This window comes from Thalia democratica, chromosome 1 (genome assembly GCF_965202585.1).
Source record: "Thalia democratica chromosome 1, ktThaDemo2.hap1.1, whole genome shotgun sequence".
In the NCBI taxonomy this organism is placed as follows: Eukaryota; Metazoa; Chordata; class Thaliacea; order Salpida; family Salpidae; genus Thalia; species Thalia democratica.
The window spans coordinates 46,018,351-46,031,215 of NC_139165.1; the positions used below are offsets into that span (position 1 = coordinate 46,018,351).

The following is a 12,865-nucleotide window of genomic DNA, read 5'->3' on the forward strand; positions in this document are numbered from 1 at the left end:
CGTATCTATAACCAGAATGTTTTAATTCACTATGTTATAACTCTTCTCATTCAGTTTTATTTTTAACTTGATTTTATATAAGCATTGAGTTGTTAGGGTTATTTAGGGTTAGTACAGCAGTTAAAGATACTTTAACCACATTTTTATCTTAAAAGTTGCTTAATTTCTGAAATCATAAATTTTAGACTAAATATTTTTTTACAATTTTTTTTTTATTGATTCTTCTTAAAAGCAATTTTAAGATATATCTTTTTACGAATTAATTTTTTAACATACAAAAATCTCGTAGTGTTTGTGAAAAAAAGAAATACTTAAAACGATTTAAAGTAAAATCATTAAGTAAAAAAAATGTATAACTTGTTTTTAAAGTGCGAAATTGAAAACTTCGTTTTTGAGATTTCGCTTGCGGCAAATGAAAGTGCTTCGAAGATTTTTTTTTGTTTATCCTATTTAATGGCAAACACCGAACGAAAAGCAATTTTGTACAGTTTTTTTGCAGGTTTTGAATTGTTGATTTTATTATTATGTACGTTTTCAATTTCTATGTCGTTTTTTTATGTTTTTCAATTTTAAAGCTTTAGATTGAGTTTTTTAGCATTTAAAAACTTGACTTAAAAATTTAATTTCTGTGTACGTAGATAAAAATTTATAAACAATTTATTAACAGAGTTTTTTTATAACTTTGATGTTTTACGTTTATAAAATAATCAAGTTATATACAATCAGTTTTTTAGTTGTTTTATCGCTGACGTTCTCAACAATTGGCTTCCTGAGAAATGACTGGGTAGTTTTAAAAAACAAAGACAAGGATGGAAATGTGACGTCAGCTGTTTATGGCTTGTGGGTTGGTGGACTGTCCGACCTAAATTGCCCTGAAACCCCTATTGATATTTGCTGTGAGAAAAACAAGTTTTTTTTGCCAAAAATTCATAAACAATTTTTTTAGAGATAAACTATTGCATCAAAAATGTTTAAAAAAACATTCATAAAGCGTTAAGCACGATGTAGAAATTTAATTAATAAAACAAATATTTTCAAATAATTCAGCTAGAAAAAACTACTTACTTATGTGTGTTTTTTGGTTATAAGGATGAACTTTTTATTTAATTTTAGTATAAAAAAACAAAGTCTTTTGATATATTATTATTACAGTACCGACGCGAGGATTCTTGTTTGCAAGCTTGACCATCATGCTGCCTTGCCTCATATCCATATCAACTTCTCTCGTAGTGTACCTGACCAAAGGCAACCTGCGTGTTTGCGCCAACTCGGCTCGAGTTTCTGCTGTTTTGCTGCTTGTATCCGGTGAGTATGATATCAATAACTTAGCGGTCTGTCTAAAAAAGTACAATTTTCTAATAATTAAAATTATAATGTTCTTCGGTTTTAGATTTTATGTTTTTAGTACAAACTTTTGAAAAGTTCAAGTTACTTAAAAGGTACAGAAAGTAAATATTACACTAATTAGTTCTATCATTATTTTGTTTTAAGTAACACTTATTGTAGAGAATATTTATTGTAGAGTGTTAGTAGTTTTTTTTGTTAAACTAATTTGTTCCATTCATCTTTTATCAGCTTGCAACCTTGTGATTGGCTTGTCAATTTTTACATCTTTTCACAATGGAACAAGTGAAAGTTTCATTGGATACCAATCATCGTTTTACTTATCCTGGATAGCTTTGTTTATGAGTTTAACGGGAACCATAACCTCGTGTATGTTTACAAAAAATATCAAAGAACAGGCTTTGGTTAGTTTTGTATTGGTTAAGAAACATCTTGTCATAGCTAACTCGAAAAATTAGATAGTATTTACTTTTGAGGTCTCTTTACATTAAATTAGCTTAAATTTAAATTTAAATAATTTTAAAAAGGTACATCACGTTGTGGGTTTTAAGGATTTTGTTATTTTTACTTACTAATATTTAAAAATGTCTGTACAAATGTTTAAACTGAATTATCCTTTTTAAATAAGGAAATTATTAAAAATTTATTTTTCTATTTGAAAATTTAAGATGTTTTTCAAATAAATATGAAATCGTTAAAACTTTAGATTTAGTTATTTCAGCATCAAATTATGAAGTATTTAATTAATAGTTTTTCAACTGAAATATTCAAACCTTACAATGTGTAAAAAATCCAAAAAGTACCTTTATATTACTATAAAAATTATATTTAAAACTTTCAGAAAAATAAAAAGTTTAAAGATAACTCATTTTAATCAATATTTGAAAACATGACTGCTTCAAGACTTGATGAAAACAAAGTGTAAACTACCATACGTGTTTTTGATAAAATATATCTTTTTATAAGCATATTTTGACTTTTTTGATGTCTAGTATAGTTTTTTACTTGTATAGTTTAAACTTTTACATTCTAGTTTAAACACTTACTTACTATATTGAATTCTCTAATTATACAAGGATGTTGTTTTCATGATCTAAAGAGTGAAATAGCTTTAATTTAAACAACTTTAAACTTTTATGACATGATTTAAGTTGAAATATATCAAATAGAAATATTAAATTTTATAGAAAAACTTTCTATTTCTTTCTTGAAAATATGAATAAAATAATAACTATTAAATTCATAATACATATCTTAATCTAAAAAAAAAAAAAAAAGAGTTTTAATAAAATATAACGTGCAGTTTTTAGTTATCTACACACAGAGTTAAATTTATTCTTTTATTTATTAGATGTACAATATGATTTTACATTGAAGACATTTTTTTACACTACATTATAATTTTTAAAGTCATTTATCTTGAACAAAAAAATCAGAATTTATAGTTTAAATAAAATTTCCTTTATACACTATAAAGTAAATTTATATTCAAAAATTCTTGTAACAAAATTATTTTTTTGAAAACAAAGTTTTACACAGTGAGCCTTTTTATGTTCTGTAATCAATTTTTTTAAGTAAAAAAATACTTTTTTCTATTATATAGTTGTTGACTTAAAGATCAGTTTTAATTACTATTAAAATATAAAAAATGTGTAAATATATATACCAGTAAAATCTTTAATTAGGGAAACAGCTTTTTAAATAACTAAAAAAAATACTTTTTTATATTATTATTTAATTTAGCTGACCATGATAATCTATTTCGCACGAATTACTGTTTTGTATAGTTTTGTAAAAATTCCTGTTTACGAGAAAACTGTCTACTGGTAGCAAATGAAAATAAATTAAGTAGCTAACTTTTCCGCTTTAAAACATCTTGTTTTATAAACTCTAAAGTTATGTTTTTAATACATTTTAAAAACTATTTAGCTATGCTTGTACTTCGGACGTAGTTTGGTCACAATTTTTGAATTAACAAAAAAACGCATACAAATCTAAAGGCTAAGCGTTTGAACTTAGCTAATGAAGTGTAGAATGAGTGTAAAAAATGACTTTTAAACTATCTAAAAACATTGACTTACAATTATAGAGTTTTGACAAGACACAGTTTTCAAGTGCATGCATAAAAATGATTACATGACAAATTCATGACATTTTAAATGGTTTAAGATAACCTAATAACTATTAAACCTAACTACTGAGTGATCAATATTTTTAATAGAAAAATGACTATGTTGACTTAGAAATTGAAAATTATTAAACTAAATTGGTTTTTGGTTTTAAAAAAGTTACTCGCTGTTACGTACATTTAGTTAATTAGTTCAAAAGTTTAGTTTTAATAATAAAAATGCGATAAAAAAAACACAATAACACAAAAAAAAATTGAAAAAGCAATAACTCAAAAAAAAAAAATTTACTGTTTAAAAAATAATGTTATTGTTTTATTTTATCTTTAAAAAAATTTTAGTTTGTAAATTCAAGGTAGTACTTTTATTTGAAGTTTTATTAACAATTTTTTTTATAATAAAATCAAATGTATTAATATACGAATTTAGTAATAAAAAAATATTCACCTCAATAGTTTACTAAATGAAATATTGTTTTGTTCATAATAGCTTTAAATGTTTTACTAGTCTTCGTTAGTCTTTGTTATGTGTTTAAGTACAGTTTGTTAACTTAAGCTAAGCCTTGATGTCTCCATTAATTCTTTTTTTTTAGAATTTCATCGTAAGTAAGAATATCATTAACCTCATTAATTTACTGAACAAAGTTAGATTTTTAGTTACAATGAAATTCTGATAAAATAAACATTTATGGGATATCTAGGCTTAGCTAAAGTTAACAAACTATATTTAAACACAAAAAAACTAACGAAAACTAGTAAAACACTTAAAGCTATTATGAGTTAAACTATTAAAAAAATCATTAACGAACTATATTGAAGGTAATAAAAGCTTGTTAATAAACACTAATGATAAATTCTACCTACTGAACAAAGTTGTAAACGTTAAATTTGATAATTAATCTTAAAATAAAGTAAAAATGTACAATTAAGAATAAATAATAATACTAGCTTTAATATTTATAAGTGTTGTAACCCTATGGGTTTTCAGTTGAAATAAAACAGAATTGCATTTATGAGATATATATTTCTAATTTTTTTGATAATATTAGAAATATTTTATTATCAAAGAAAAACCAAAAAATATAATCATAATCTGGTGGATTTATATGTTAAGCAGGTTTCCTCTTGCTCACCTTTCGATGAACTACTTGGTGAAACTTGTACAAACGTCCGTTTCTAAAAATAATAAAATTTTTACTTCTACTTCATTTAATAACTTTTATTTGTAGTATTTAAAGAAAATTATTAAAGAAAAAGTAAGCTACTATGTTTGAAAAAATAAAATCAAGTCTATGTGAAAATTAAATAAGTAAGTGTTGTAATGGTAGCTATATGAAAAAAAAACTACAATGCATTAATACATGTTATAATTGTAAGCAGTCTAAATTGCATAAAGCAGAAAAAATAGTTTTATAGATCAATATAAAACGAGTCTTAAAATTAGTAAATTATTCTTTGAACTTTAATTATTTCAGTTATTATGAATAAGTTTTTTTTTTCAGTTATTATTAAAATTTATTAAACATTATTTAAAATTGAAAAAAACGATTGTTGTTATTAAAATTTCTTAGCATAACTTACAAGAATATAAAGTTTTTTTTAGTACAAATTTTAAAAATTTAACCTGACTAAGGTTTAAGTTGGAACATGTTTCATTGTTGTTTGTTTTAGACTGTGCAACTTGTTGTCCATCAGATTGGTCTTCAACATCTTCATAAGTTTTTGTTGTATTAAAACTCGGCACAACGTAAATCAAACTTGCTATAGCCCCAGCAAACTATAAGTTCAGGTCGTTTTAATCGTTAATGATTTGATACATTGGGTTTAAAAGTTATAAACGACAGATCGAAATAAAACTTGCTACTTACTTCTATTTTTAAGATATGGAAAAAAAAAGTAACGCTAACTGCTTTATATTTATTTTAGGTAAACTTTAAAATTTTGATTTAATGTTTTGAATTTAAGATTTTTAGTTTAATTGTTTTTTTGGTATCAAACTAAAATAATTGAAGTTCTTTTGATCAAATAGACGAGTCATTAAAGATTTTATTTTGGAATACTACTTAACCAATTACTCATAAAATAGAAAAAAATTATAATCTACAACATTAAAAAGCTAGTTTTTGTAAAGTATATTTTAATTGAAATTGATTAGAAGCGTTTAATAACATTCATAAATTATCATCTAAAAATATCTGCACTATAGAAAAAAAAATGTTACTATTACTGTTGTATAATACTAGTTTTACTTTTAGATTAAAATAAATGTATTTACATAAGATAGCTCAACAGCTACCTTTTTAAAAGTAAAAAAAAACTAACAAAAACTGAAGACAAAACAATTAGTATAAGCAAAGGAGTATACATCAACACGTTTATAAGTCCAAAAGCAGCTTTAATTACTGACTCTAAAAAGACCTGTTATTGTTTAAAATAGATTATTGAAACAATGAATAGTTGTTTATCAGAAGTAGAAGAAGTTTAGAATAAGATTTTGAATAAGTAGAATCTAGTCCCAAAATATGTATAGATTTATTCATTCACTAACTTACTTATAAAACAGTGCTTAACTAAACTTATAAGATTCGCAGTTAAAATAAACATTTTATTCAAATAGAACTTCATTTATCTTAATATTTTAGTGAAACATTGCCTCTTAAATAGATTCATGGATCAATAAAATTTGTAATTTTCTCTTTGAATAAGTAATTTACATTGAGTAAACTTATTGTTATTCTTGTAACAAACTTAAAGTATGCAAAATATATATAATAAAATGGTAAGCTACTTGCATTGTGTAATGAGACGAATAGGTCGTATTCAGTCGATCTAGGTTGGTGACCAGCCCTTATAAACTTCTTCTTGATAAGATTTAAAAGTTTTTTTGCATCCTTCAAAACTTGATCAAAATGCTTTTTCGTTCTAGGTTTTAACGCCTAAGACATAAGTTACTTTAATAAATTTCTACAACTATTATAATTATAAAACACTAGTATAGCTTGTGACAAAGCAGTTTTTAAAATTAACATTTTTCAATTCTTTAATTGAGCGCTTATTAGCATTTTGTATTTTCAAAGGTTTATAAAAAAAGCTTACATAATATATATACGTTTACAGCAAAATCATTTATTCTATACAATTTTAATTATTTGTTTTACATATCTAAGTTAACTTTGCTTTATTTATTAAAAATGCTTTAACTAACCATTTTAATCAAGCTAACATAGTCAGTTTCTGATTTGTTACTTTCATTACCTCTTAGAATTTGTGAATATTTAAAAGCTATGAAGATGAAGGTTGTAAAGGTTAAAAGTTGAACAAGTAAGTGAATCACTGCAAAAAGTTTTCTTTTTCGCTGAAATATTATCATATAAGCTAAATTATAGCGAATCAAAAAAAGTAAGTGAATCACTGCAAAAAGTTTTCTTTTTCGCTGAAATATTATCATATAAGCTAAATTATAGCGAATCAAAAAAAATAAACTTTGTTGAACACTTTTAAAGCGTGTTTAATTATTTTTTTTTTCCAAAAATGATTGTACTGATAATAATAAAGCTATAAAAAGGTTACTTTTTTAATAATTAGTTGTAGTATAGCGAAACACTTGAAACATGGTTGCAATAGAAAAAAAAAAGTTAATTTAGTTAGATAAACATAAAATATTTACTACAAAGAAAACTAATAAATTTAAATTACAAAAACTAAACTATTCTTAACTAAGTTTTTTTTTGCTGTGTAACTGTTTTAATAAAAACAAATACATTTAACAAACTACTTACTTTGACTTCATATGTAACTGCTATTGGTAATAGAGCTAAGAAAAGTGAAATAACAGAAGCAACGATAATGTATGTTTTAATATTTTTCTCTTCATCTGAAAGTTATTATTTAAAGCAAATATTTAAAAAATAACAACCAATCTATCAAAAATTAAAACCAAAAATGTAATGAAAATTTTATAAAAAAGTAGTGAAAATTGTCAAGTTAACTTTTTTAGTATGTAAGATAATACTACATTAAACTATTTTCGTTCTGCATTATTTTTATGAAACAAACAAAATTTATTCATTATGTTTTTAAATAGCTGTAGCTTACTTGTTAATTCAAAATCTTTTGTTGGCCTACCTCCTGGAATTTTGTCACAAATCAAACAAGGTAAAAAGTAAGCAACTAATATACTGAAAATTACAGCATAAAATATCTGTTCAAGTTTGTGTGTTTTATAATTTTTTATGAAGTTCATAGAAAAAAAACTCAAATAGTTAAAATAAATAAATATTATTATTTTGTAAAAATTATAAATCTTATTAATTCAATACTAACGAAACCATTTTGCTTAAGCGCAGTTTAAATACTTTTAACTATTTTAATTTTTTAAAGTTTTTAGACTTAGTTAAACAACGTTATTACAATTAATATACTTTCAATAAAAAAATAAAGCAGAAATGTTGCTATAGCATAGTTTAATTTTTTTAAGTCAATACTTGTTTTAGGTTAATACAGTGTAAAAATTTAATTAGTTTCTTTATATTGTTTTTAAAAATATTTGTTTTCAGTTTTGTAAACAGTCTTTGAATTAGTACGTTAGAGTCATATCTACTTTAGATAAACATATGGTTTTTAACTTTTTTGTTTTACTACATCTTCATTAATCGTAAAGCATTTTTAAGGATGTAGTTATTAAGTTATAACAAAATAATAGTAGCAAAAAAATAAACAAAAAAACAAAAAATTTCTAAACTAACAAACGTAAATCCTGCTGTGATCAATGTGCAAAATTGTGCATTCGACAAACTTTTTTGATTTTTATTTCGTCTACTAGTTTTTAGTCCTTTTACTTGAAGCATTGTTACAACACAGATATTAATATTTTTTAATTAATGATATCTGCATAAAAAGTGATGTTATTATGTTCTGTGATTATTTAGTAAAATTTAATTTGTAGTTTAGGTAGAAAAAGTACATTTAAACTATGAACAACATAAATTCGAAAGGAAAAAAGTTTAAGCCTTGTATGTTTTTAAAAATATTTACGCATTTTAGAACTGTGTAGTTTATAATATCGTTTTGAAAAATTTAAAATAAATTACAAGTTTTTAAAGAATAGCGATAAATCATTGATTTTCTATTTTTTATACTTTATGAATTATGATATTATTAGTAACAATGTTAATTAGAGTTTTTGATTGTAATTATATATTAACATTTAAGAGTTTTTTATAGTTATAGAAACAAAAGTATTTTTCTTACAGAAAATAACTGCAAAAAACTATTTTGATAGTGTTGGTTAAAAAAATAACTACTTGAAATTAAAGCTTTATACTTCTATACAACGAAACTAACAATGTTTTACAAAACAAAATAAGTTTTCATGATATCCTACTAAATAAAGGTTTATCTTATGGCATAAAATTAGAGTAAGTGCAAAATGTGTATTCAATAATAGCTAAGTATTTTTATACATTTATAAAATTTTACTAAGTTTTACTATTATTAAAACAACTATATAACTAACTGAAAACTATTTACTAAAAAAAGAACCCAGAATTCAAATATGTTTTGCTAAAAAAGCTATTTTTTTTACAAACTAAATCATCTGATAATGTAAAAAAAATGTAACTAAAAAATATTTATAATTAATTTACAATTTTTGTTTTTCTGTAAATAGTGATTTTAATAAACCAAAATTAAACTAAACATGTATTGTTAAAATAAACATCGATTTCATTCGTTAAAATATTTATTAGTTTGTATTAACTTTAATTGATATTTATCAATTTGATTTAGCGCAATTCCCAAAAGTATTTACTTCTTATATATTACCTACTGAAAATCAAAAAGCTAAAGTTGAGTATGCATATAACAACTTTTTTCAAAACTCGTATAAGATAATTCTTTTCTATTATTTCATAAAACCATGTTTATTTTATTGAACATAAAAAATAAATAGAGTCTGTTAAAACCTTATTCAAATAGAATTGAAACTTTTATTTGACTAAAGTTTAAACAATTTCCATTTATATGTTGTAAAAGTCGTATGATTAACATTTAAAAATTTAATTAGATTTTCATTAACCACTCTCAATGAAATATATCTTTTTACTGTTTAAGTAATTTGTTTGTGTATGCATTATTGTCTTTAAGAATAATTAGTTGGTATTAAGTAAGAGACTAATTTTCATGTCTGTTAGTTTTAAAGTTAATATTTAGATTTGTCTAACAATTATAACAGCACAGTGTGAAAATTTACAAATTAAATAAATAATCTTTACTTAGGTTTTAAATTTTTACTTTTCAGTAATTTATACTTTGAATTTAAACGACTAACAAGTAACAAAAGTCCTTAATAATCTAATTAAACAAACTTTTAAGTTTGTTCGACAGCTTTTAGTTTTTCCATTTTTAGTTTGTTTGTATTAAAATCTGAATGAATTACAATAAAACTTTTAAAATTATTTTTTTTTATATTTATCAAATATAACCCTTCGAGCTTTAACTATGCTACTTTCTCCATTTCAATTTTTAACAGTTTTGGTTAAAGTAAATTTACAAACTAGAAACCTAGAGTAAAGGCTCGAAGTTCAAACCTAGAATTGAACAAAAAATATATGGGTATAAGTTTATGCTACTTTTGCTTTTTGGATGTCCTAAGTGGTTTGTTTTGAAAGAATGGTTACTTCAGATAAGCTTTTATAAATAAAAAAATGTAGTATTTAGCTATTTTACAAAGTTAAACCTAGACAAGCGAAATATACGTCGAGAAAAATAGGTTGTAGCAGTGTTTTTCTTGGAGAAGAGGGTATGTACTATGTAGTTTAACTGGGTCGGAGCCACTTTTGCACGAGGGGTCACTTTAGCACGAAGGGTCACTTTTACACGAGTAGTAAGTTTTGCACGAGTCGTCAACTTTGCACGGAGTCAGTTTTGCACGAAGGGTCATTTTACACGAGTTTAAATTTAGTTTCAGGTAATTGGTAAGCGGTTCTTCCTGTCGGCTTAGAAAGTGGCTGAAAACGACTGGAGTAGTGGTTTTCAATCTTTCTTACCCCTAACCAAACATGGTAACAAGCGTCGCAAATTAAATATATCACTATCAAAAAATCCCCAACAGTAGGATCTTTAAACCTCAAATGTTAATAAACTTTAAAAATAGTTATAGTAGTTATTTTTTAATTTTAGGCAAGGTTTTATCATTCTGAAGATATCAAAACTAATTTAGGGTAAAATCTTTTAAGTTTCATCATTTAAACCTTTGATTTATTTTATAGCTGTAGGACACTTATGCAAAATCTTATTTTGCCTTGTGTCCAAATTTTGATAACTTAAAGAAATTAATGTTAATCACTTGATATTATATTTTTCCATTAAAAAAAACAACAAATAAATATAGTAAAACTAATTCCCAAAAAACTATTTTTCACAAACAAAATAAGTGCTAGTTAAAATGATTTTTGTCTTTGATTTCTTGATTGAACTGGAAATAGCTTGTTTATGGGTGTGGCTAAGGGAAAATGAGAGAATCAAATGATAGATCAAGTGATCTACAGTCCAAAGTCCAGGAAAATGAGAGAATCAAATGAGAGATCGCGTGATTATTGAAAATTCTAGAAAAAGAATCGAAAAACTATAAATACGCCCAATCAGAGCGTGAAGCAGGTCATTTACCTCGAAACAAGCACGAAGCGACACTCTGCTGCTCGCAAATTTAAGCGTTAGCCGCCATCTTGGAAAAGCTAGATGACACCCGAGAAAACCTTCTTATACAACAACGTCGACGGGGCGAACAACTCGATTTGAGTTGTTAACGTGCCATAATCATAAGCCTACGCATACTGTAGCAGACAACTTCTTTGGATCAATTTGAACACTGAATTCCACGATTGAGTCCACAGCGTTCAAAGAAACAAACTGGAACATTCATCTTATTGAGCAAGCCCACACAGATTGTGGCGTCAACCTTAGCTACACTTCTACAAACAAGTTGTTTTCGTACTTTTAAATAATTCTGTCGTAATATTTATACATATTTATATTATCGTATCTACTTACTATTGTACTTGTATTGTAATATTTATACATATTTATATCATCGTGCCTATTTATATTGTATTTTATCGCCACGCTCCGATTACGGGAAGGAAACGGAAGAAGATCAAGCCACGTACATCAAGATTCTGTAAACGAGACGGACCAACGTCGAGTGCCAGAAACTGAGCGACCGGAGACCAGTGACACGTCTCCAGTGACACGTCAAGGAGGGAATCCAGAGCACGTTTTCCTTCTAATTGTTAACTTTAAGTGTTTAGACTTATTGTGAGCTGTCATTGCGTTTATTTGTACATAATAAAACAACATTACTTAGTTTTATTATATTTAGTTATATAAATTATATAGTTATGTCCTTAAAACCCCTAAAAAAGGCATTAGTCTTGAAAGTGCCACGCACACAAACGTGCACCGAAATGAGTTGTTCCGAGACTACTGCTAACCTGGAATCTGATGAGATTGTCGAGCCTGAGACCGAGGCAATTTCGAAGGAAATCAGTGAGGCTCCTAGTCTGGGTAACAATATAGCCACAAATTAATACTGTATAGTTACTTGTTTGGATCAATTCAGCCTATAATTTACAACTGTCATTTGTGGACAAAGCATACATAAAACAAAACTTACTTTTGTATGTTGTAAATAAAACATTAAAGTATTTCTTTAAAGATTTTGTTTCTCACTTTTACTGATTAATAAATATATTACAACACAGAAGTTTAATTTACCTTGAAGAACTTATGTACTTAACTTTATAAAACATTTATACAAAACAAAAAAGTTAATAAATAAAAATGACGAATTAAAGATATGATACAAAAGAATATTATTTTATATTTAAATATTTTTCTTTTATTTTATAAAATATTTAAGTAAATATAAAAAATTATTAATTAATATAATTCAAGAAGAACTTCAATTTTTGTTACTGTAGAAAAAGAAAGTAATATTGAAAAATAATATTATAAACTGTTTTAGTTTTACAATCAAGGTGTTGAAATTGTTTTAGTATATTGTAAAATAAAACTTATTTAATTTAACATTATAATAAGTTTATAACAACAAAAGTAATAAATTTATCCATTGTACAATATGAGAAGAAAAATAGCTATATTTTATTACTTTAGCTTTCCAGTTACTATAGTGATAAAACAGCTGTAATTAGTGGATTTAAAATTTTACCATGCCTGCCCCTAACCCTTTTCTTGTTATGTAAGTGGTTCCTTCTGTCGGCTTAAGGAGTAGCGGTTGACGATTGCAGCGGTGACTTAAACTAGTCAACTGTGCAAAACTGACGTTTCGTGGAAAAATGACAACCATGCAAAATTTAAAACCGTATAAAACTGTCTAGT

The 12,865-nt window shown here is 25.0% G+C and overlaps 1 protein-coding gene across 1 annotated transcript; it reads left to right on the top strand.

Moving 5' to 3' along the window:
* The first annotated feature begins 453 nt into the window (after positions 1 to 453).
* Positions 454 to 11,185, top strand: LOC145836531 (uncharacterized). The gene is made up of 5 exons (XM_082944329.1): positions 454 to 499; positions 735 to 896; positions 1,153 to 1,305; positions 1,576 to 1,748; positions 11,114 to 11,185. Exons 1-5 carry the CDS (start codon positions 454 to 456, stop codon positions 11,183 to 11,185), a joined length of 606 nt encoding a protein of 201 aa, XP_082800455.1.
* The last annotated feature ends 1,680 nt before the right edge of the window (positions 11,186 to 12,865 follow it).

Coding starts and splice junctions, on each gene's coding strand:
- LOC145836531 (XM_082944329.1), top strand. CDS start 454: ATGGCAAACACCGAACGAAAAGCAATTTTGTACAGTTTTTTTGCAG. Junction 500..734: donor TTTGTACAGTTTTTTTGCAG/GTTTTGAATTGT, acceptor TCAGTTTTTTAG/TTGTTTTATCGCTGACGTTC. Junction 1,306..1,575: donor TGTTTTGCTGCTTGTATCCG/GTGAGTATGATA, acceptor ATCTTTTATCAG/CTTGCAACCTTGTGATTGGC.